The sequence below is a fragment of the Notothenia rossii genome (assembly GCF_949606895.1).
Source record: "Notothenia rossii genome assembly, chromosome: 10".
Taxonomy (NCBI): domain Eukaryota; kingdom Metazoa; phylum Chordata; class Actinopteri; order Perciformes; family Nototheniidae; genus Notothenia; species Notothenia rossii.
Window position 1 is genome coordinate 59889204 of NC_136908.1, and position 26102 is coordinate 59915305.

The 26102-nt window shown below is 41.4% G+C and overlaps 2 protein-coding genes across 2 annotated transcripts; both read left to right on the forward strand.

Annotated features, from left to right (window-relative positions):
- Window positions 1–5087: 5087 nt before the first annotated feature.
- On the forward strand, window positions 5088–11629 carry LOC307022435 (uncharacterized protein). The gene is made up of 7 exons (XM_079655250.1): window positions 5088–5255; window positions 6626–6733; window positions 6843–6899; window positions 6993–7151; window positions 7280–7439; window positions 8356–8456; window positions 9715–11629. Exons 1-7 carry the CDS (start codon window positions 5244–5246, stop codon window positions 9877–9879), a joined length of 762 nt encoding a protein of 253 aa, XP_079511376.1. The 5' UTR covers window positions 5088–5243; the 3' UTR covers window positions 9880–11629.
- A 1182-nt stretch (window positions 11630–12811) lies between these two features.
- LOC307021756 (uncharacterized protein) lies at window positions 12812–25873 on the forward strand. Its single transcript, XM_079654171.1, has 7 exons — window positions 12812–13043; window positions 16968–17167; window positions 18168–18251; window positions 18362–18454; window positions 19600–19710; window positions 22241–22364; window positions 23405–25873. Exons 1-7 carry the CDS (start codon window positions 13019–13021, stop codon window positions 25072–25074), a joined length of 2307 nt encoding a protein of 768 aa, XP_079510297.1. The 5' UTR covers window positions 12812–13018; the 3' UTR covers window positions 25075–25873.
- Window positions 25874–26102: the final 229 nt, after the last annotated feature.

Consider the following 26102-nt stretch of genomic DNA (forward strand, 5'->3'; position numbering starts at 1 on the left):
AAAGCAATACATATATTTTATTTAAACTTAATAGTAATGCTGTCAACATTATCGGGTTAACGGCGGTAATTAATTTTTTGAATTAATTGCATTAAAATATTTAACGCATATTTGCAGAATGGCCCGCCCGATACACCTCACCAGTGGCAGCGCCAGGGTATGGCTGGGGTAGGCTACACCCATACCAAGAAATGGCTTAGCCCCACCATGAAAAATGATGTTAAAGTAAGCAAAATAAAGTCCGCCAACTCGCGCCGAGAATTGCACAGACAGCAGTTAGTAAGATTGATTTCAGTAGCCACTTGTCTGGAAATACCGAAGACCAGAAACGGTTTTGAAAACTTTTGTCTTCTGGCCAATCAGAATCAAGATAACGGCGTGGTGTTGTTGCAGGAAGTCCCGACAGATAATACTTTTGCTGTAGTACAGGCCAGGGGTGCACATAACTGGTACGCAGGTTATGTGCGTAATCTGAAATGCGTACCGTCACTTGTGTCACAAAGCGCATTTGCGTACCGACGTACTTGTGAAGCTTTTCCAGAAGGCAGTTAGATCACCGGACGACAGAGTCGGTCTCCGTGTGCACAGACAGGGCTGCTGTTAACGTCGGTCTGTACAACGGAATTGTGCCAAAACTACGCCAACCGGCTGCGGAGGGAGACTCCCTCCCTTCACTGGAGAACTGCGCGAAAACAGCAGATCACAACGTTCACGCTCTGTGGTCACGAAGTACTCTAGCCCCCCGTCGACTTTCCTGAAGTACTCCACTAGCCCCCCGTCGACTTTCCTGAAGTACTCCCCCGTTGAAAGAAATCAACACGTAATGAATTAAGACCCCACGGTTTGATGATTGATAGGTGTGTGGGCTGTCTTTCATTTTGACACACAGAAAAATGTTATAATTAACATACGTATGTTAAATGGATATATCCGCCTTCTTTCATTTATCTTTCCATTCCCACAACAATATACATAAAGAAATGGCATATTTTGGACATAGTTCGAATGGTGATTAATCATGATTAATTAATTTTTAAGCTATGATTAATCTGATTTATAATTGTAATCGTTTGACAGCACTACTTAATAGTAATGCTTTCAACTAATTTAAAAACACACATATACAGTATATACACGGTATATCAGTCATCAGTCAACCTGGTTAGAGTACAGTAAGCAAAGTATAGTATAGAATAGTATAGTAGTATATAGTATATAATATAGTATATTGTGTCCGGCAGTGTAGGGTTCAAGTCCCGAACAGACGTCAAATATGGAGTGTGGTCTGGTACTTGAAGAGGTCCCAGTTCACCTGGCGTGGTGCCCTTGAGCAAGGCACACATGATTCTGATAATTCTACAATGCAGGATTAGTGGAGGCGTAGTATCCAAATACTATGATGGGTTAATTCCCACTTAAGTGCAGTGTACATGTGTGACGATAAACAGTTGATTTGGACACGTATATGTATCATCAGCTCTTCATGGGTCTCACACACACACACACACACACACACACACACACACACACACACACACACACACACACACACACACACACACACACAAACAAAAGAAGGATTTTCTGTAATTGTCCTTGTTACATTGGTGCCAATCAAGCTGTTTTGGACTTGAATATTTTCTGAGAAGGACAGAGAGAGGGGAGGGGGGGGGAAACAGCATGAGAGTGAAAACCAGAGACAGTGAAAAACAAATGCTATAACCAGAAAACAGGACATGGGGAAACATGTTCATTAGATTGTGGTTTTGCTGCAGTGTTGTTCAGTGATGAAACTGCAGAGATACACAGAAGGCTCTTTGTGGAAAATCACCAGAGTGACGGCAGAGCTGTGAGGTGCAGAGAGAGACACTTCACAGTTTGATCAAGTTGGCCTCTAAGTGAGAGGAGAGGAATGGCAACTTGAGTCCAGGAATGTCTTTCTTTCTGTAACTATATCATATCTATTAAAGGTCCCCTATTATACTGTTTTTCATCAATATATCACAGCTCTCAGGTATATACAGAGCCTGTCTCTGATTGGCTGAAACACCAAACAGATCATTGCAGCATTACCCATAATTCCCTCTGTTTCAGCCCTGTTTCCAAAGTGCTGATTCTCTGTCTGTTACTTTAGATGAAAATAAGGAACCCCTCCCCACGCCCCTCTGAGAGACATTTGGTTAAAAAGAACTCAATGGTGCTCTAGGAGGAGATTCAGATGATAAGGTGGGGGGGGGGGTTAACTTGGTTGGTGATTGGATAATGGTTACTGTGACGGCTTCGGGCCTTGTACTATTGCACATGTGGTTTTATTTTGAAAAGTGTTTCCCTTTCCCCATGTATGTTACTCCTGATTCTGTTCACCTGGTGCCCTGTGTTGTCTCCTCCTCCCCCCCCCCCACCTGTGTCTAATTGCTCCCTCCCCCCACCTGTGTCTAATTGCTGATTAGTGTGTGGGTATTTAGGCTCTGCTTCCCTGTCTGTGTTGGCAGGGTGGTGTGTGTGAGATCAGGGAGAACAGCAGGATTGAGGCTGTGAACTATGTGCACATGATTTTAATAAATGCCCACACCGGGTTGGATTTGGGACGTTTTGCCTCCTTGCTTGGTCGGGCCGCTCAATTGTCAGCTTCACAGTTACACAAGCCAAAACATCGTTATGACATCATAAAGTGGCCAAAATCTGATCAGCTCATTTTCAGACAGATTTGTATATAAATGGATCAGGACAAAAAGAGAGAGAATCTTTGTTCCTCCACATGTTGATGTAGAAAATACATGAAAAAGTGGATTTTGCATAATAGGTGACATCTAGAACTCTGATATTCTTAAGATGTATGCATGGGAGTAATGCTGGATGATTGGTGCTCACAGTATGTGTCCCTCACAGCTCTGTGGATGGGCAGCTGGCAGGCGAAGCTACATTGAGGTTGGCTCCGTTCTGCAGAAGAAGCTCGATGCATTCCAAGTTTCCAGATCCAGACGCGTCATATAGGACTTTGTTGGCGAACACGTCACCACCTAGTGGAGCTCAGAAACACAAGATCTGATGGTGGTGGGAAAATGGTTGTGTGCTGTAGGCTACTCAACATACAATAATTATAGATGTGAAAATAGGTGGGAGAAGTACTCAGATCTTGTACTAGTAGAAGTACCAGAGTGAAGGATGATACAAGTAAAAGCTCTGCATTCAAAATGTTACTCAAGTAAAAGTACAAAAGTATTAGCATCAAAATATACTTAAAGTAAAAATAAAAGTACTCACTATGCACATTGGTCCATTTCAGAATAATATATATGATATGTTTTAAAATGATTGATCATGAAAGTGTTCTCAAAGCTGGTAAAGGTGCAGCTAGTTTGAATGACTTTGTATACTGCAGGGTAGCTTGTGGATTTACTCCAGGTGGAACTAAAGTCTGATTTAACACTTGATTATATTTCACATCATTAATCCAAGTCTGTAAAGTAACTAAAGGGATTAAATACATGTAGTGACAATATGAACGTTCTCCTGTTGTGATTGTCTAATGTTTTAACAACCAGTATTATGTTTACCTTCATGAGTGGCTGTCCACTGTGAGACACACCTGCAACCATGTCGTATTTCTACGATATGAAAACATTTTTTTTATATTTAACATGGCCGCTTGTACAGTAGGCATCCTGAATGCTCTCATCGAAAGGCAAACTCCATAAGTTCCTCATTAATATCTTCCTGCTCACAATAAAGATTATTATCATAAAACAAACTCAAGCTGGACTCACTTACAACATGCTGGCGTCACATCTGTCTGCCCCTGTGTCACAGCTGCAGCTAAAGCGCGGCACATGTTAGTCACATTAGTGTAAATCCGTCACACCCAACACCTCAAGAGTGTAATTATGTTAACAATGAGTCTCACCTTTTGATGTGAGCGCGTGCCTGCAGTCGTGTGTTTCTTATGTCTGGGTTAGACGTAACCCGTTCTAGACGACCTGACTCAGCTCTGCTGTGTTTTCACTTCCACCTCCCGTGTGCAAATTACCCTGATTGTGACTTCATTCGCGAAAGGTCACTTGGTCACATACCTGTTACAGAGCATGCGCTAAATCCATAGACTGTATTAAAATCAGGCTGTATCATATTGTGCAATGCTTTAACATTCCACACCGCAGTGATGGCAAAGGTTAGTGATAATAATGTGTGACGTGCAGCACTTTTACTCAGTGTTTTCCTTTGTGATTGATACTGATTTGATCATAAATCATTACATTACATGTCACTTGTTAGACGCTTTTATCTAAAGTGACTTACTCACTATGGGCAATCTCTACAGGAGCAACCTGGGGTGAAGTGTCTTTCCCAGGGACACAACAACATACATGATATTGGCTTTTACTTCATATTTACTGACTGCAACGGTGTATTTGCTAATAGGCAAAACAATCTTATTCTATCTATAAAATCTATACAACATTTATTTGTATTTTTGTCTGTCTTTAAAAAGCACTAAAAGCGACACTTAAGCAAATATATCAGATGAAATGCAGAGTTGGATGTTTTTGGGTTGTAATGTTTCATAATAATATGTGAATTCTCTCAATTCCTTTATGATATATAAAGAAAATATGTTACGTTGTATGTTCTTATTGTCTGGGCTCAAGCTTCCTATAGCTTATTGGGGTGTCCCATTTCACATGTCTCCATTATGTCTCATGATTTTTTTAGTTTAACTTGTGAATAAATGATGATGATGATGATGATGATGATGATGATGATGAAATCCATTATAAATCCAAACGGATAACAATACTGAAAAAATGAAAATCAGCCACCCTCAAAACACCTTCAAGCGGTACCAAAAACCTCATTCTCACTTGTCAAAACTGAGTAGTTTTGGGAGTAACCTTGACTTATTCTAACCAGAATATTCCCTCCGGAGAACAGGCGCCCACTTTCTCCTGACGAACACACTGATACGTAGGAGTTTATGGTAAAAGTCTGAGACAGATGCAGTGTGTGACACGGTGACTCAGCCTGTAGGCGGCCTCTCCACCACGTCAGAACACTTCTCCAATCTGTCTGGAGCGAGAGCAGACTGCAGCCCATCCTCAAGTTTCACTAGACGCTCGGACATCACACACACACACACACAGACACACACATGTACATATACACACACACACAATGAGCTCTGTCTCTCAACTGGAAACACTTCATTTCATGCCTTGGATTTAAGCAACCACGGATTCTTGCTCCATATGAGGAAGAAAGTAAGTATCATTTTATTTCTGTTACAGAAACAGTTTGTTGTAAAAGTGTATTCAGTGATGCAGCTGTATTATATGGTTAAATAACAGAGAGAGATGTATGTTTGAATATTCTTTTTTATTCTTACAATATATAACTGTACAATCAGAAAGATTATATCACAGTGTTTCTTTTTTCAGTGTTGAATACATCGTAGTGAAAAATGTGTGAATTTAAGACATAAATACATCAGTGCTTAAATATTTCCATAGTATCTAAACATGCAGTGTAAAAAATAAGAATAACTCCTCTAACAAAACCTCAGTATTTCTTTTAATAGTGATAAATGTGTCAATTAAATATATAAATAAATCAGTTCTAAACGTGTTAAGAGGTAACAGTCACTGGTGTTGTAGTAATAATAATAATAATAATAATGCATTTCATTTATATAGCGCTTTTCAAAACACACAAAGACACTTTACCCCACAGCCGCACGGAAAGCACACAGTAATCTCCTGAAAGGGGAAGAAAAGAGAAAGGATTTACTTTGACTCGATATATCGAACAGAAGAGATTGTGTGTTCCCAGACGTCCATCTGCACGTTCATTTTACAAGGATGAAAAAATCCTTTGAAGCCAACACTCACTCTGGCAACTTTGAAGCGGGATTCATCAGATTCAACCTCATTGCATGCTTTTTGCATTTGATATCTTAAAGTCTTTTAAGCGGCAAATAGTCAAAGCAGATGTCAAAAAAACGTCCGTGCATTTGGTCCTGCAGTGTGTTATTATTTTATTACCATTCAGGCGTGAAATGAATCAACGGTCGAAATTGTTTTTATTTTGGACTGGGGTTGTAACTAACTATTATGTATTTGATCAGTTTCATTGATGATTCATTTGCCTTAGCTAATTTAAAAAAAAACTGCAAATGGAGGAGAATGTCTGGCTTTTTTTGCTTTAAAAATTCAAAAAACAAGTGTATTACTTTTAGACAAATGTATTTATCGGTGCTTGTCTCGTTCAGAAATGAAAAGCAGAGAATTTGGTATCATTTGAAAGTCCTACTACAATATATCAAATCCTCTTTGAGTAAGAAATTGCCCTTTTTTGTTTTTTTTACACATAATATATGACATTATTTGAACATGTTTTCATATAACGTTCATGTTGTAATGGAAATTATGGTCATCAAAGAGTTGACTGCTATGATGTTGTGTATATAAAAATATTCTGCAATCCTTAAATGTCAAAAGAAATTACTCACAATAAGGTTAGTTGAAAGCAATAATATTAACCTATTATTTAACCTTATTGTGTTGACATAAAACATTTAATCAAAGTCAACCTTTCAGTTTTTTCATAGCATTCATTTTCTTCTGTCTTTTAGATCTTGAAAGCACCTTGTCTCCTCTTGAGTCTGTTCGCAAGTTTAAATCTCTGCTCCGGAAAATTTGGGACGCCGATTACTGACGATGTGAGCAAGCTATCATTATTGGTGAGTATACAGGGTTGATGCATATGATATTACCCATACATACATATACATGTTTCTAGTGTTTGTATTTAACCCCACACAAATTGTTCTGTCATCCTCCCCGCTGTAGAAGCAGAATATCCCCTCTGATTATGAGATTCCTGTTAGTTACATTCCCAAAGAAGTGGTGAGTATCTAAGGAAGTGAAAGAAGGAATAATGTCAAACAGTGTATTGATGATTGAACAAACATTGATAATGTCTTTGGTACACATCTGCAGGCTGGCACGTGCTGGGTCGTGTTGAACATCTATCCTTTGGAGCAGAGTCTAAGGAAGCTAGCCAACATGTTTGGCACCATTTCCTCCAACAAAGAAAACGTACTCGTCTTCGTCGCGATGCTGAAGAGTTTACGCTTCACCTTTGACCACGAGGAGCTCGTAAGTCATTGGAAAGGATTGAGCTCAGTTTTAGGAAGTCATATTTTGCACATTCTGGGTCTGTTTTGCACATATAATTACATAATTGAGGTTTATCAGAGCTGCTTGTTGTGCTGTTGATCCCCCAGGAAACCGCGATGCAACTCTTCCAGTGTCACTATCAGGAAGGGAGCTTGACGTCGGGCCTTTACTTTGACTACATCAAAGACGTCTTACATGCGGCCTCCAAAGGAACATCGGGTTTCTCGTGCAAGCCACCACCATGCCTTAATTCACAACAAAAACCAGGTATACGGTCATGCATTTGCATTTGTAATGGCTTCCTCAACAATTAAAGAAGCTTAGTGGCCTATTTGTTGGCAGATATTGATTCTGTGATCAAGAAAACACAACTGGGGATAGGAACCGGATATGTAAGTTAACCCTGAACGCAAAGGTAATTAAGCGGTTATAGGGTCATAAAAGCCCTCTAAGTGTGCTTTTACACCAAGCATTTGTCAACCTGAGTCTTTTTGAGAGACAGAACCACTTGAATCCTTGATGGTAGTTCAATAAAAAAGCATGAAGATGATTAGCAACCTGATTTGTAAGCATACATGTAGCGTCAGAGAATGAATGGGCTCTCAAGTTTTGAACAGAGTTCAGAGTGAGATTTTGGCAGCGGTGTTTGGTACTCCAACTTCTGGCTCCCCTCAAAGTTCCCATGAAGCCCTCTGTACCGCGAATGTCAACGGAGGGGGGGTGGGGGGGGGGGTGCTAGTGGAGTATGAAGCCCTCTGTATCGCGAATGTCAACGGGGGGGGGGGGGGGGGGGGTGCTAGTGGAGTACACGCGTCTCAAACAAGCCTAGTTTGTTTACAAAATTGCGGCGCAACTTGGTGGGCGGTACCCTGGAAAGAAATCTCTGCGTGAGAAATACAAGGTGTGGCGTGTGAACGTGTGAATGGAGTGAAATGCGTGTGTCGCGTGAGACTTGAGAGCTCTATTTTCATATATCATTTGCCAAGACTTGGAAGGATAGGGGTAATGTATGTATGTGTGAGCAATAACGTGTAGATTTGAGTGGACTGTAAACGGAGGTGGGTGTGATTTGTGTATACATCTTCATGTCTGTTATATATTTGTGGAATAAAAAATAAATAAATAAAAGAAAGATGATTGGCATAGTCAGGGTCAGATTTCTAAATATATTATTTTGTTCCAGGTGGTCAGCGGGAGGGTCGTAAGTACAGCTGGTCCAACAGATATCCACTGCTTCTGGCTCTCATCCCCTTCACAGCTTGTGTTGTCATCATAGTGTGGCTGGTGAGTAATTATTCGGAGTGGATTAGCTACTTTATGAAACGTGAAAATTAGTTTTCACTTTGTATGATAGATAAATATACAATACATAGACACATGTGTGAAAAAAAGTAATTGACCAGCATGAGGTCATTACTAAGACAGTGAAGATGGTAAAAATCCCGGCTAAACATCAGCATGATAGCATTGTTTGCGTGAAAATGTTAGCATACTGATGTCAGCATTTAGCTCGAAGCACTGCTGCACCACAGAGATGCTACCATGGCTGTAGACCTAGACATTATATTATATTACATTGCATTTAGCTGACACTTGTGTCCAAAGCAACGTGCAATAAGTAAACCAAAGATGGCATGTAAGAAGTAGAAGTAGGTTGTAGCCATGTTGTGGTTTTTTGCAACCAAAAGCTTCGCAGAGAGTGGAGCTAAGTTAAGCTAAATGCTAAAAGAAAAAGCAATTTTCCGGCAAGTAAAATAAGGACACATAACCAAAGTGAAAGGATTTAAGTTACAGGGGAAAACACAACACCATAAAGCAACCGGTAAAACACAAGTTAGCCATTAAACATATGCTTTCTATTTTATTATAAATTGGACTAAGAAACAAAAGTCATGCGTCAATGTACATACTCCATGCTGTATGGAATAAACTAGCGTCGGAAATAACTCTTTTGCTCCTTTACTGAAAAAATTGGAACACAGTTATTACACTCTTGAGACGGATAATTGCATGCGTGTATTAAAGGGGGATAATGTCAAACTCAAAAGGACTGAATAGATTCTATACCACAAGGAGCACTTTCACTTTGGACTTCCGCTCTTGATTCCGCTGGGAGCCATTTCACAATTAGTTATTTATAGAGGGCCATATCCTGGTGTTATATAACAGATGGAATATACCTCGAATGATAGTGGTTATCCTGTTGTTGTTATATTAAAAGAAACTTAGGCGCCTCCATCTAATCATACCGTTATTGGTAGAAAATATTCCATTAACAACATTCACTCTAATCTCTTTGGGTTACTGTGGTTCGCCCTAATTAACCCTTCATGATAATGTGCCTTCATTTCGGTGAGCACTTCCAGGAAGGCAATTCCTGGTAAGTTAACATCATGAAATATTCAGCAGTACTTTGAGAACTCATCATTACCTAAAGTGATGATTTCCGCTTTTGAAATGTATTATTTGTAATAGAAAACAGGAACAAAAAAAACTTTTGAAACAGTGAGTCTTACTTTCTCTTTCTGCTTTTTACTTTCAGGTCAAGTCTAGGAAGCTATTACAAGTTTGCAAAACTGAAAATAGCCAAATGGCCCCTTCTGACACGCTCTCAACTGTGTCTATCTCCATCCCACTTCAAACACTCACCCACGCCGCTGACACTCAGCCAGTGGGGGAGGCGATCCCTGAACATGAGAGCGGATGAAGCATGATTAATAGAAAAGGGAAATCTGCAACACAGAATAACAACTCACTCTCCAGGTTCTTCTGTTAGTGCCAGGAGCCTTCTGGATAAACAAGTGTTTTATTCTGACACTGCTTATACTCATCTGAGTGCACGGACTACGAGAGACGACTCACCTGCTGTGAAAGCGGGTGTGTCACAAAATATTCCCCAAGCACTTCTGGCACTTAACTATCCAAAGAGGTTTTTGGGACCAGTGGAAGAACGCCCCACACACTGGCTGGCTGTGATCCAAAATGGCTGGTGAAGTACATTAGTTGTCTTGTCTTGGCCAGTGTTTAACAGCTTTTTATTTTTTATTACTGCCTCATGCCAATTCAGGGTGTCGCCATGCTCCAGTTTTGAGCTATCCGCGGAGGCTTGAATCAAACACTTTGTTTGGCAGAAGTCTTTACCTGTTGAGATGGGACTCCTGTCATCAATTTGTTTGCTGTTAGTTTCCGAGACTCACTGCTGTAGAGTAAACAGTCAACACACTGAATCCCACCTGCTCTACGTCTACTGAAAACATATTGGGGGGTACATGATGCACATTCCTGTCAATACTGCTTTTCGGTAAAGCATCAGAGGTACAAAGGGGAATCAAAGAGCTTGTCTTGTTGACTTTATTCCGATTTGTCAAATTACAAACCTGCTATAGTCACGAAACACAGGCCGAGCACTTTGACAAGCGCTCTGCTTTGTGTATCAAAGATCTGACCAGATGGTAGATAGCCATCGCCAGAGGCTCTTTGAATCCCTTCATTGTATTTCAAAGCTGTTGCCCAGTGATCTATCGCTGCTGCCCGGGCACAGTCAGTGTGTTTTTAAAGCCTTATTCACTGAGTCAATCATGTTCAGTCATGAGAACATGACTTACCCGAGTGTGAGCGCTGTTGTGCTGCATGTGTCAGAGGGAGAGACAGGACGGGGGAAAGTGAGGGAGATAGGGATGGATAGATGGACGGTCGGATGAGCTCAGTGAGAAGCATAAGGAGGGCTTGTTCTCGCCACAAAAGAACTGGCCGTAGGCTGGAGGAAATGCCAGTTACAAACGCGACTGATGTCGGCAGACCCGTATGAGTCGACAGGCAAAGAATCTCCAGACCACATACGCTTTGTATAGCCTCAAATACAGAGGATGGTCAGCATCCGAATAACAGTTTTCTGTACTCGTATGATTTACTGCCGAGACACATCAATGACATATGGGAAGATATACCTTTATTAAAAATGTAGTACATGAGGTCGACAAAAAAAAATTGTTTCTGGTGACCAAATTGCATACTTTTCTTTTTTTTTATTCGGTGGAAATGTGGATTTGTATTGTATGAGATGTTTAAGTTATTTTGTAAAAAAAACATTTAATGATGTTTTTATTGTAATTTTGCAAATGGAAAATAGACCAAGTAATGAATGTATACAGGGTTTGACAAAATACTGTGAACATTCAGGGAAAACACATTATTATTATTAGTAACTAAATTAACATTATAATCTGCTACTGTAGAAGATGTAACAGATTATAATGACCATTTGCCCCGTTTTACTAAATGTTTACAATATTTTGTCTGCCCAATGTCAGTATTACTGTATTTTCTGTGACAATGTCAAAAATATATATATATTGGTACATCATATTATTGTTGTCTGCAAAATAATGATGCATTTTTTTATTGCCATAGTTGTTGATTGCACAAATGACAATAGCATCAATAAAATGTGTTGGTGATTCAATTTGTAATAATTAAACCGCTTGTATGTTTGTTATGCAACACAATCAGGAATGATGGATATTGTCGTATTGTCAGGAGGTGTGTGGCGCAGTGGACTAGAGCCTTGGTGTTGGGATCAGGGGAGCACAGGTTCAAACCCTACTGCAGTCAGCATGTCGTTGTGTCCCTGAGACACTTCACCCCAAATTGTTCCTGTGGGGATTGCCCACAGTATTGAGTATGTAAGTCGCTTTGGATAAAAGTGTCTAACAAGTAAAAATGTAATGTAATGTCTTTTAACTATACATCAGAATCTGTTTTATTACCAAGTTACGAGGTATTTGCTTTGGTATACATGGTGCATACGAAGACACAGAAAGAAGAATACGTAAACAATCTAATACAAAATAATAAAAACAGTACTATTATAAAAGCTATTTTAAAAAACAATGTTAAGACTATTGTAAAACATCCAAAATAAAGACAATATTTACACAACATATAATTATGTCATAAACTGAGTACAGTCAAATATAATAAAATATGACAAACACTATATACTATATTGAAAGTGGAGAAATTTGCAGATTTTAAAAGATAGATAGATATAATCGGAGTGTGTTGAGTGTGTGAATGTGTTCTCTGCTTTTAACCCATCCTAGTACCAGGAGTCTAGTACAAGGAGCAGTGGGCAGCTATTGTACAGCGCCTGGGGAGCAATGGGAGTCGGGGGGTGTCCGGTGCCTTGCTCAAGGGCACCACGGCAGGGCAGGAGGTGAACTGGGAAGTAGCAGTCCACACTCCATATTTAAGTCTGGTTGGGGACTTGAGCTGGCGACCCTACAGCTCCCAGTCCAAGCCCTACTGTCTGAGCCACTGCCAGACAAGAGGTAGTGTGGAGCAGAAATGTGCAGTATTTACAATATACAAAATATTAAATCAGGAACAATTGTATTGCCAACTGTACACGGTGCATACATAAGCAGTTAAAAAACAAAAAAATAACATTTTTAAAAAGTACATAAAGAAACTATTATAATTTAAGATATACTTCTTTTTTTTACTGTTATTATTTTTCTTAGTAAGAATAAATTATAACATCAAAATACAATTAATTATACAAGTCTGATGATCATTTATTTGACAAATCGCTCTTCCACTTGCTCCTTCTTTGCAAATTCAGCGTGCTTTTATTTTTTACACTCGTTTCCGCCGGAAACACTCGGACTTTTGTTTTGGAAAGCTGCTACCCAGCGGCCGCCATTATTCTTCCTGGCTTGACTGTCGGAAGAAAGGCATTTAATGACTTTTAAACAATATATTTGAGGCTAAACTACAACACCCTGAGTGTATCTGTGTAGTCGGTGCACATTCTCATGAAGTAGGGGAACCCACGCGGCCACAGAATGGAGAAACGGTCCGATACCACAGGTAGGTTGCTAAGCTAACAAGCTAACTGTAGCTAAGGGAACAACGGTTAGAAAATGAGACGCAAAGAAAACCACGTGTTGCGAAGAACTGGCTTTTCGCTTCTGATGTTACGTGTTGCAGAGTTTTCTAAGGTTATTCTGCAGCTGTTTAATAATACAAGATAAAGCAGGGATGGTCCATGCCGCTGGATTTCAAATAAAACCGTCCTCTGCTCCGGATGCGTCGTGTTAAGCTAAGCTAACAACAACCAGGATGAATCCCACTAAACACTAATCAGACTAGTTTGAGTTTGAATCTAACTAGGTTGCACGTTGGCGCTCATTCTCTTCCCGACTGTACGTGCACACGCAAACATGCCCGCTTAGTTTCATCCTAAACCAACCCATCTGCAGTTTATCTGCATTCATCATGTCAGCTCTGCAGCGCCCCCTACAGGTTTACTGTAACCAGGTACTCAGATCTTGTACTTGAGTAAAAGTAGAAGTACCAAGGTGTAGGAAAACTGTGTTACAATTAAAAGTCCTGCATTCAAAATGTAAAAGTAAAAGTAGTGATTGTGCAGATTGGTCCATTTCAGAATAACATATAACTAAGATATGTTTTATAATGATTGATCATTAAAGTGTTCTCAAAGCTGGTAAAGGTGCAGCTAGTTTGAATGACTTTGTATACTGCAGGGTAGCTTGTGAATTTACTCCAGGTGGAACTAAAGTCTGATTTAACACTTGATTATATTTCACATCATTCATCTGCACCTGCCCCCCCATTGCAGATCATTTTGGGATAATTGTTTAGTCTATGGAAATGTCTATCCTAATTTCTCAAAATCCAAAGTGGTGTCTTCAGCTGTCTGCTTTTGTCCGTCCAAAACCAGAAGATATCCAGTTTAATAGGAACTGAGAAAATACGCTATATTTAAGAAGCTGAAAACAGCCTTTCCTGTCAATCATGAATGAATAGTTAAGATACTTTATTTATCGATAGAGCTGGCGATTACTTCTCTGTCAATAGACCAAAACAAAGGAAACTTGCTTTCTGTTTCTCTGACAGAAATCTTCCTTACTGTTATTTTTGTATATATTGATTGTTGTGCTTTTATTTAGGTCTTAATGTGTCTTTGATTGTGTATATATAGGTACCGTATTTTCCGGACTATAAGTCGCACTTTTTTTCCTAGTTTGGCTGGTCCTGCGACTTATAGTCAGGAGCGACGTATATATGTTTTAAATGTCAATTCATGCTGACTGACATGAACCGTCTACAGCCACCAGAGGGCGCTCTAGGCTTGTGACAACTATATGCTGCCCCTGTACCACCGAAAAAAATAACATTAACATTAAAAGAAAAGAAAGACTGAACAAAATCGAAATGCCTCCAAAAAGAAAATCGTATGCTGCAGATTACAAACTGCAGGTTGTGAAATATGCATCCGAAAACGGCAATAGAGCAGCAGAGAGAAAGTTTGGAGTCAACGAGAAACTTGTGAGAGACTGGAGAAAAGCAGAGGTTGCTCTTGCCGCCATGAAAAAAACAAAAAAAGCGAATCGCGGGCTGAGGGCGAGATGGCCAGAGCTGGAGGAACGACTATATAGATGGGTTTTAGAGCAACGTGCTGCCGGGAGAGGCATGTCAACGGTGCATGTACGTCTCCACGCCCTGGCAGTTGCCAAAGACATGAATATAAACGACTTCAGAGGCGGGCCGTCCTGGTGTTACCGTTTCATGCAACGGAACCGGCTCTCTATCAGAGCACGGACAACTGTATGTCAGAAACTGCCAGCAGATTTTCAGGCCAAGATCGACAGTTTCCGTGAGTTTGTTGCAAAGCAGGTGACTGAACACAACGTGTCACCGGATCACATTATAAACATGGATGAAGTCCCCCTCACGTTTGACATCCCCATGGGCCGAAGTGTCGCAGAGAAAGGGCAGAAAAGTGTGAATATAGTGACAACTGGTCATGAGAAATCACACTTCACCGTGGTGCTTGCATGTTGTGGAGACGGATCGAAATTACCACCGATGGTCATTTTCAAGCGCAAAACCATGCCAAAAGACGACTTCCCCCCCACAATTGCCGTGGCCGTGAATGAGAAAGGATGGATGGATACAGAAATGATGAATGTTTGGCTTACAAAGTGCTACACTAAGCGTCCCGACGGCTTCTTTAAAACACGCAAAGCCCTGCTTGTGATGGACAGTATGCGAGCGCACATAACGCAACTGTTCAAAGATAAAATAAAAGCTTGCAACTCCATACCTGTCATCATCCCTGGAGGCTTAACAAAAGTACTCCAGCCACTCGACATCTCCGTGAACCGGAGCTTCAAGGCTGTCTTGCGTCGCCTGTGGGAGGAGTGGATGGTGGATGGAGAGCACAGCTTCACGGCAACGGGAAGGATGCGCCATGCAACTTTCCAGCAAGTCCTTGGATGGATCGACAAAGCATGGACTTCTGTGACAACCGAAACCATACTGTCCGGATTCAGAAAGGCTGGGATAACGGGAAATAATGCTGCGTCTGACGACAGCCCCGCAGAAGAGGAGACAGTGCTTCGTCTTCCTCCGGAGTTGGCGGAGTTGTTCCGCAGCGACACCGAGAATGAAGAATTCAATGGATTCAGTGAAGTGGAATGAGATCGGGAGCTTCGTTAACTTGCTTACCGAGACTTGGCTCGTCGTGTTAATTTAGCCTCTTTTTTTCAGCCTCCCAGCGATGTTCCTTATGCTATTGTGTAGCTGAATAACTGTACATATGTTACGTTAACATACCGGACATTCAGCCTGTTCTGTGTTAAATTAACTGAATAACTGTTTGTGTTAAATTACCGGTAACATACCGGACATTCAGCCTGTTCTGTGTTAAATTAACTGAATAACCGTTTGTGTTAAATTGTTAAGTGTGAAATAAATGTCTGAATAAATGCGAATTCATACTTTTTGACAAGAACTGTCTACAGCCGTGAGAGTGCGCTCTCGGCTTGTGACAACTATATGCTGCTCCTGTACCACTGAAAAAAACGAAGAAGAGAGCGGACGGTTCTTCCGGGTTAGCTGCTTGTTAGCCATCTGTTGTTAGCCGTCTTGTTAGCTTGTTAGCCGTCTGTTGTTAGCCCGCCGTCTTGTGTCCGGTGCGGCGCAGGGTCCACCCCTACCAGCCCAGCGGCCGAATGCTCAGTGGGTGCGTCCGAGATGCCCCGTCTGTCCCAGCAGTCCTCCGTCGGAGCGCGTCAAGGGGTAGAAGCATGCCACCCTAGCCCGACTCGCAGAGCCAGCCTCCAGGTAGAAGGTATGTGTTGCGTTAACATACCGGACCTGTGTAGTTAATAACTTCCCTTTCCAGTTTACCGTAAATGTCTGTTATTGGCTTGGATTTGAAAATAAATATCTGAATAAATACGACTTATAGTCCGGTGCGACCTATATACGTTTTTTTCCTCTTCACGACGCATTTATTGGCTGATGCGACTTATACTCAGGAGCGACTTATAGTCCGGAAAATACGGTATATACACATTTGCATACATATATTTATATTTTTTGTATTTGGTATTGTTGGAAACGCTATTTCGATCTCTCTGTCTGTACACACAAGGTTCAGGTTCAGGTTCTTTATTTGTACCCCTAGGTAGATTTAGTTTGCAGATAAAAACCCACTAAAAATAAACATAGACACATCTCTAATAAAATAACTAATACAAGTACAACCTGCTCCGTCAATTCTCAAAATATTTAAAAAGAAAAACACTAGTACAAACATAATTAACTAAATAGGCATCTGTGTGACGCTCCTATGATTTGTTAAGTTGTGCAATAGCTGCTGGGATAAAACTGTTTTTATACCGCTTCGTTCTACTCTTCTCACAAACTGAAAGATTGTCAATAAAGTTGACTTTGACTAATTCTCTCTTCTTCTGTTCACAGGTGCCCTCCCCCTCTCCTCCCTCCGCCTCATGGCCTCCCCCCTGCAGCTCACCTACTCGTACATCTGGCAGGTCATCCGGCAGAGAAACGTCAAGCAGTACGCGAAAGTGGAGGAGTTTGTTACCATGGTGACGCAAACTGTCCCCGACCTCATCAGCTTCAAGCAGACGGCGCAGCTCGTCCTGGGCCTGAGAGCGAGGGTGAGCGAATATCAAATTCAAAAGGAGCTTTAATAATAATAATAATAATAATAATAATAGATGACATTTGTATCAAGGGACCCAAGGCCGCTTTACATGGGGAACAAGCAAACAATCAGAAGGGGCAAATAATAAAGTAAATACAAATGTAATTTAATAGCAGTAGGAGTGGAAGCAGGGGGGCTGTGATGGGCTAGGGGTCAAAGGCCATGGTGAGTGCGTGCGTGCTCAGGCTGAGTTTCGTGGTGTCTCGCCGACCCCATGGAGCAACCAGGAAACTCACACCAGTAATCCAGCTCACACTGTCCGCTCCTCACAGAAGCGAGCCCCGCAACGTCCCGCCAACACGGCACCCAGACCCCACGCAGCATTCTCATCTGTTTGTCTTTACTGGTGTCATTTTCTGGTTGCTAACAAACGCCATGGTAACACATAATCCCTGATGTTCCGCTGTAACGGTGGTGGACTCATCAGAACAGAGTGGGCAAGCTGACCAATCAGAGCACAGTGGGCTCACAGGGAGGTGGAGGGGGTGGCAGGAGCTCCAACAAGTCGTTTAGGACAGAGAGTGAATACACATACTATACAGAGATATGTATATGAGAAATATAGATATGAGAAATGGCCATGACATGGGAACTTTAAAGAAAATACATTCATCCGTAAGACATTACATTATGAATACATTACTATTGTGCAAAGTAGCTGTTGTACAAATGTAGAAAAGCTTGTGTTCCTATATCTTTCCTTGTATCCTAGGATGAACTCCGTATATTTCCTATTACATGCATCAAGAACAAAACGTGTGTTTAAAGTTATAGCTTATATCCCTGTATCTTTGATGTAGGCTTATTTATTGTGTCTATTTTTTACTGCACTGAATGTCCTAAATACTTGAGACCTACGAGGAAGTCTATTTCAGTTCTTATGAGGTTTGTTTTACTCAGGTTTTGATTTATGCTTTCACTTATAATAATCAGTGTCTCTTCCTGTCCCGTAGATCATTTTGGATTTGCTTCAAAAGGACGGCCCACCGGATTCTAAAGCCATTCAAACGCTCATAAATAAGCTGAAAGTCTTAGCGGTAAGAAAGGACTTTTTCTGTTCCCTGAGAAATCATGCAGTCGTGGACGCTTTTAAACATACGGCGTGTGTGTCCATTCAACCTGAGTGACGGTATGTCCTGTGTTACAGAAGGACCCAGAGGTGGAGAAATCCCAAACGAACTTCATGGTGCTGGTGCAGAACCTGCTCAAAAACCCAGTGGAAAAAAAGCGCTTCTTCCAGGTATCCTCAGCTGTGTTAATATAGTAATATACCATCGTTGGTTGTCATGACATAAAGCTATTTCCTGTTTTACACGCACATCTGCCTCTCATTTAGAATGTGGTTTTATGAAAACACAGTGAATATGTAGTGTTTATAGCACAATACATTCATTTATATATTTTCGCAGGGGGTCCGCGGGGTCTTAAAAAGTATTAAAAGTTGATAAATAATTTAGCGAAAATGAAGGCTATTAAAAAGTATTAAAGGGCATTTTCCAAGGTGTTACATTTTGTAGATTGTTTTCAATAAGTATATGAATGGTCCAAAGAGGTTGTATTCTACAGTCTGCCTGAATGTAATCACTGCGTAGCTGTGTAGTGTGATTCTGTGTAGTTTATTTATGGCATCCCGTTGGATTTGACGTCATCTGAACAGGACATCGCACGCTCACTGCTTGATAGCGCGCGGAGGTCCGTTTACGCCGGTTGCTAAGCAACATCGTTATGAGGAAATGCAAGATAAGGAGGAAGGACAATCAATACTCAGGGTTCTTACGGCCATTAAAAACCTGGAAAAGTCATGGAAATTCAAAATGCTAATTCCAGGCCCTGGGAAAGTTTTGGAAAACAATATTTTTCCAAAAGTTTAGGAAAAGTCATGGAAATGTAACTAAAGTTGCATCAAATATAATTTATATTTTATCTAATCGCCGAAATAGTAATACTATAATGATAATACATACTGTATCGTACGGTAATGAAACGTAAAATGGCATTTAACTGTCGCGGTATTTTGCTTATTTTCCTGTTCCATGTTAAAATAACCCATTTTCAGAGGTACCGCTGAGAAAGAGTAATTGTTTTGGTCATGGAAAAGTAGGTAAAGGTCATGGAGAAGTCATTGAAAATCATTGGTGAAAAAGTGTATGAACCCTGAATACTGTATATAGTCAATGTGAGGTAAAGTGTGTCGCCAAGGTAACCGGTTAAAACTCCAAGTGGCGATGAGGTCTTCAAATGTATGGAAAGGGTCTTAAAAAAGGTCTTAAAAGGGATTACATCTGACTTCAGGGTTCCTGCGTATACCCTGTACCATAACATAATGTGCCTAAATGGCTCTTACACGTCTGCGCTCACAACTCAAACGTCTTTCTCTCCGTGCAGGAAGTGTTCCCCGTTCAGTACGGGACAAAGTTCGACGTGGCGCTGCAGGCTCTCACTGCAGGTCTGGTCTGCAAGCTGGAGCAAGTTCTTCCTGTTCCCAATCTCTCCCAGGTATGCACTTGTACATTTGCTTTCTGACATTTATTGCTATCTTTTTTATTTATTTGTTTATTCCACACATGGCAGTTATTTTAAAACAAACCATGTACACTTTACAAACCATGCTTTTTATAGCGCATGGTGGAAAGGAGCAGGGAGAAGGAAATCTTATTTGACCTGCCCCTTCTTACAAAACAATAACAACAAATGAAATGAACATTAAAAAGTCAGCAATATTCTTTCAGTCGCTTACAAATACTGAAACATAAAACCAGAACACAATCAAAAGTCAACTTTCTAATTACACTTTCTTTGTACACTTTTTTAAACATAAAAATGTTCTTTCAGCCCTCTAAATCATTCGGCAGAGAATTCCACTTCTTTACGCCTAACTGCAGAGACTGCATTGATTGGGCTTCTGGTTGGAGACAGGAAGTGCGTTTTTATCTGATGGTCCGAGAGGCGACAGCTTCCTCCCAGATCCTAGGAGATTAAAACAAATGAATGTCTTCTATAGTTGATCCACAGGACTCATTACAGTAACTCATTTGACCAAATAGCTCGTTTCTTAGACTGGACCAATTCTACAACAACTATATGAACATCTTTTTCAAAAGATGTGTTTTGGTTGGATTATTTTTAAATGTTGACCTATTTGACAACAACCTGAGAGCAACGTTTAACAGAAGCTTAGTGAAGTACAAAAAAGGGAAACTTCCTAATCATAATCTGACGGTCCGTAAGAAAAACATGCTCTAACCCAGGGGTGTCAAACTCAATTTCATCTCGGGCCGCATTAGCATCTTGCACTCAAAGCGCCAGTTTTATATATAAGACTATATAAAAATACAAATATAAATATTTCATATAAAATAATGCATTATATTACAATGTTGCCTCTGCATTGGATTATTATCGGATAGCGTAATAGCTTCATAAGTCTCTTAAGTGAGAATGTCAAAAAATGATTTAAAAAGAAACGCCAAATTCTGGAAAAAAAGTTAAAAAAAAAAAAATTAAATCACATTTTGAAGAAAAAAAGTAACATTTTGGAGAAAAGGTCAGATTCTCAGAAAAAATGCGTATTTTGAAGAAAAATAGTCAAATTCTATGAAAAAATGCATATTTTGAGATGCATTGTGGGACATGTAGTTTATGGGCAACGTGCTTCTGTAAATCGGCATGTAACCGTATAAGAAACATATTATATTCTTTACAAGCTCTCGTGGGGCCGCATTAAATGAAGTCGCGGGCCGGATTTGGCCCCCGGGCCTTGAGTTTGACACCCCTGCTCTAACCTAACAGGCAAAACAAATCTATACTCTTCTAGGGTTGCAAAATTCAGGGGAATTTTCAAAGATGGAAACTTTCCATGGGAATAAACTGGGAATTTTCTAAATTGAAGGTTGGCTCTTCATAGGGAACTTAAATATAGTTAGGGAAAATATATTTTAGCATAATCTATCTGACTAAAACAAACAGATGCCTTCAAGTACACTTGGATATCCATGCCATTCCTCCATCACATGCACATAGCACACTGCTTACTGCATGGCTATTGAGACCACACCCCCTACAGCAGGGATGGGCAACTTGGATGGTGGTGGGGGGGGGCCACATCATTTATGTACTGGCCACCAGGGGGCCGCAGATTCACTTGGAACTAGGGTTGCAAAGGGGCGGAACATTTCTGGTAAGTTTCCATGGGAAGTTAAGCTGGGGAATTTTGGAAATATTCCATATTGGAAACTTTCCATGCAAATGAAGGGAACTAAGTGGGAATTGAGGGTAAAGTAATCGAATTGTATCATAACCAAGCATAAATAGAAACATTTTTGTTTTGTCATAAGAAAACATCCATGCAAAATGATACAATTAAAAAGACATGACATTTCAATAGATGTAGAACAGAACAAGTTTTAATTATTTTATTGAACAATCATTTGTTTCATTGAAGAACAAAAACATGAATGTTGAGTTAAATATTACTCATCCCCCCCCAACCCCACTCATTCAAAAATGTGCTTTGGGCTCAAGAGTGTGGTCCATCTGTGCATGTGGGCATGCACAGTGCCTGCAGGGGGTGTGGTCTCAATAGCCATGCAGTAAGCAGTGTGCTATGGCATGGATACTCAAGTGTACTTGAATGGCATCTGTTTGTTTTAGTTAAGATTATGCTGAAATATACTTTCCCAACTATATTTAATATTCCCTATGAAGAGCCAACCTTCAATTTTGAAAATTCCCAGTTAGTTCCCATGGAAAGTTTCCAATATGAATATTTCCAAAATTCCCCAGCTTAGCTTCCCATGGAAATGTACCGGAAATGTTCCGCCCCTTTGCAGACCTACTCTTAACTCATTTGTTGTTGTAAAAATGTTGTCGTTTTTACAGAAACTACTTCATATTAGGTTTTTAATTTCATACATGTGTGTTTGTATAAATAATATAATAGTACATCTAAATGTACACGATCTAACCTAATGTTGAACAATAAATCTATGCTCATTTGTTGTGTCCGTGTCCTTCCTCTCGTCCTCAGCTCGGCTCCATGCTTTCCGTCCAGCCCTCGGAGCTGGGGGCCTGCGGCGGATTCATCCCAGACAGCCGGGACCTGAAGACCCTCCTCCTGCACCAGCAGGCCAAGGGGCTGCTGGGTATTAAAGGTACACTTCAGATAAGATAAGATGGACCCTTAGTGATCCCCGGAATCCAGGTGTTTTAGCAGACTCAGGGACAGTTTCATCCCACAGGCCATTACACCGTTAAACACCTGGACTTTTGAAAGAACATTCATCTCTTTGCAACTTATATAATATCAATATTCCAATTACTTGTATACAGACTATTATGCGCAATTTCTATTATATTTGATTTGATTTACTTGCACTATTATCCGGGGTCTTAAAAAGTATTAAAAGTTGATAAATCAATTTAGCGAAAATGAAGGCTATTAAAAAGTATTAAACAGCATTTTCCAAGGTATTACATTTTGTAGCTTGTTTTCAATAAGTATATAAATGGTCCAAAGAGGTTGTATTCTACAGTCTGCCTGAATGTAATCATTGCGTAGGTGTGTAGTGTGATTCTGTGTAGTTTATTTATGGCATCCCGTTGGATTTGACGTCATCTGAACAGGATATCGCACGCTCACTGCTTTACAACACGCGAAGGTCCGTTTACGCCGGTTGCTAAGCAACATTGTTATGGGGAAATGCTAGTGTGCGTCCACATGGTTGGAAGATAAGGAGAAAGGACAATCAATACTGTATATAGTCAATGTGAGGTAAAGTGTGTCGCCAAGGCAACCGGTTAAAACTCTAAAGTGGCGCTGAGGTCTTCAAATGTATGGGAAGGGTCTTAAAAAAGGTCTTAAATCTTGACTTCAGGATTCCTGCAGATACCCTGCTATCTGTTTTATTCATGTTGCTCTGTTGGAGGAGCCTGGGAACTAAGATTGTCGTTGTCATAACTACACTGTAGCTATGCACACATGACAATAAAAGCCTTGAACCTTGAGGTACAGAATAATAATACATTGGATTTTTAACAGAAACAATACAAAGAAAACAGAAACAAATAAACAGCAGAAAGAAAACACATGAGAATACACATAAGGATAATAATAATACAGATAAACAGTAGTAACGGTATGAATGTACATATATGTTTAAATGTTGACATTTTTTTTTTTCAATTCATGCAGCAACTATCTCGTCGTCTGTGGGAAACTGCGTCCTCTCTTCACTCGCCTTCCGACCCAAACCAGTCGAGGCACCTCTTCCTCCTCCACCTCCGCCTCCTCCACCTCCGCCTCCTCCACCGCCGCCATCCCCAAAACGTGTAGAAGTAACAACCAATGAAACGAGCTCAGCCTCCCTCAGTGACGCTGAGGACCTCGGACTGATGTCAGACGACGCTGAAACCCCTGACATCAGACCACAGGAGGCCGGGGGGGGGGGTGCTAACACAGCTGACGGGGGAGCAGAGAAGGAAAAAAGTGCCGCAAACACAGTTGAGACGGAGGAATCGGTGCCAAAGAAAAGTACACAGGAACCACCAGGGGAACAGGAAGCAGCAGACAAACCAGAGGCGCAGCCGGCTCCAAAAGCCATCCCGTTCCGGGTCGTCTCCATGCCCGTGAAGTCCACCTCTCAAAGTGCAGCAGCAACGAAAGACGCCCAAAAGCCCAACACCCATCGGGTCACGCTGCATCAGTGGGTGTCACAGATCGCCACCAACTCCCTCTCGCTCCCCGCCCTGCCTCCCCTCCCCCCCGCCCGGCTGATGTTAGACGACGACGACAAGCCCAGCATCCGGAGGAAGAAGCAGATCCGACCCCCGGCGGACCGATACACCTGCAGCGTCTGTGACAAGAGCTTCCCGTACCAGTCCAAGCTGATGGACCACGAGCGCATCCACACCGGAGAGAAACCCTTCGTGTGCACCGCCTGCAACAAGAGCTTCAGGACCCAGGCGTTCCTCAACAACCACCTGAAGACGCACAGCACGGCGCGCCCCTACGCCTGCGGGCAGTGTGGGAAGTGCTTCACCAAACTGCAGAGCCTCTCCAAACACATGCTGGCTCACAGCGGCCAGAAGCCCTTCTACTGCAACATCTGCAACAAGGGCTTCACGCAGTCCACCTACTTCAAGCGCCACATGGAGTGCCACACCAGCCAGATGACGTTCCCCTGCAAGCACTGCAGCAAGAGCTTCCCCACGGCCTTCAAGCTGTCCAACCACGAGCGCTGGCACACGCGAGACCGCCCCCACATGTGCGAGCGCTGCGGGAAGAGGTTCCTCGTCCCCAGCCTGCTGAAGAGACACATGGGATACCACATCGGAGACCGCCAGTACCTCTGCTCCCAGTGCGGGAAGACCTTCGTGTACCTGTCGGACCTGAAGAGGCACCAGCAGGATCACGTGCCCAAAGCTAAGATCCCGTGCCCCGTCTGCCAGAAGAAGTTCTCCAGCAAATACTGCCTGAGGGTCCACCTGAGGATCCACACAAGAGAGAGGCCGTACCGCTGCTCCATCTGCGAGAAGACCTTCACCCAGGTGGGGAATCTGAAGGTCCACATCCGGCTGCACACCAACGAGCGGCCGTTCAGCTGCGACGTCTGCGGCAAGACCTACAAGCTGGCGTCCCATCTGAACGTGCACAAGAGGACGCACACCTGCAAGAAGCCGTGGACGTGTGAAACGTGCGGGAAGGGCTTCTCCGTGCCCGGCCTGCTGAAGAAACACGAGCAGACGCACACGAGGGACGCTAACCCCGAGCTCGCCGGGAAACGGAGACACCGGGGTAAGCACAAGAAGCACTCGGTCAAGAGGAAGTACGACGAGGAAGAGGAGGCGAGCGATGATTATTAATCAAAGAAACATTTCGTATACAATAAGGATGCTCTGATTCCAGGGCCTGATTGGATAACGTTAATCCAAATAGCTACTGTGTAATTGTCTTTTTATAAACGTTTAGTTAGCGTGTGTTAAGCCACCATGGTGGTTAAGGTAGTGCAAACACATATAGAATAATGTTAGGATGTTTTCTGATCATTGGATTTAAAAGCTACCAATTTGAGTTGTGATGGGTGGTTGGCTCGAACAGTCTCAACAAATAAAGCCCATTGTTCTGTAATCACTGCTGTGTTCATATAATCTGGTGATGTGACACAATACGTTGAGGAAATGATGTTACCCTTAACTGTCACATCGTGAGAGATAGCCTACAAGGGAGTAGTAAACATTTTAAAGTATTTTTCAGAGTTGTCAATCATTTTCATTACAAAGTCATGGATAAAAGAAATGTCATTTACTAACCCTAACCCTATTTCAACGCATGTACCTGTTGATAATGTGATAATGACATGTTGTAGTCTTTGTGGAAACTGTAGGAACTACTTTTACCACTCACTTTTTTATGTAACCATGTAAACAGCACAGCTACTCTGCTTTTGTTTTAGACAACAGGCTGGATATCATCTCGTCCAGCAGTAGGTGTGTGTTGTTGCTCTGACGATGATGATGATGAAAATATTATTGTAGAGTGGACACGATGAAAGCTTTTCAAAGGTTTGATGAGGTTTTGCTGTGAATCTTAATTCAAGTCAATAAGAATATATACCTGTTTTTGATGTTTTGCAGAAAAATAAACAAATACAGTAGCAAAGAACTGTTGTCTCACTGGTTTGTTATCTGTGGAACATTTTCTTAATCAAGCTGTGTGTCGTGAAAGGTACTTAATAACAAGTTTTCACAAAAGCTACACAAATAATGGTTGATAAGTTGCCATCCATTAAATTAAACCAAATAGATCCATATATAACATTACATTGATAGATATTTTGTTTTAAATGACAACAAAATCCAAACTGTTTTTTTAAAGGTCACCTATCATGCTA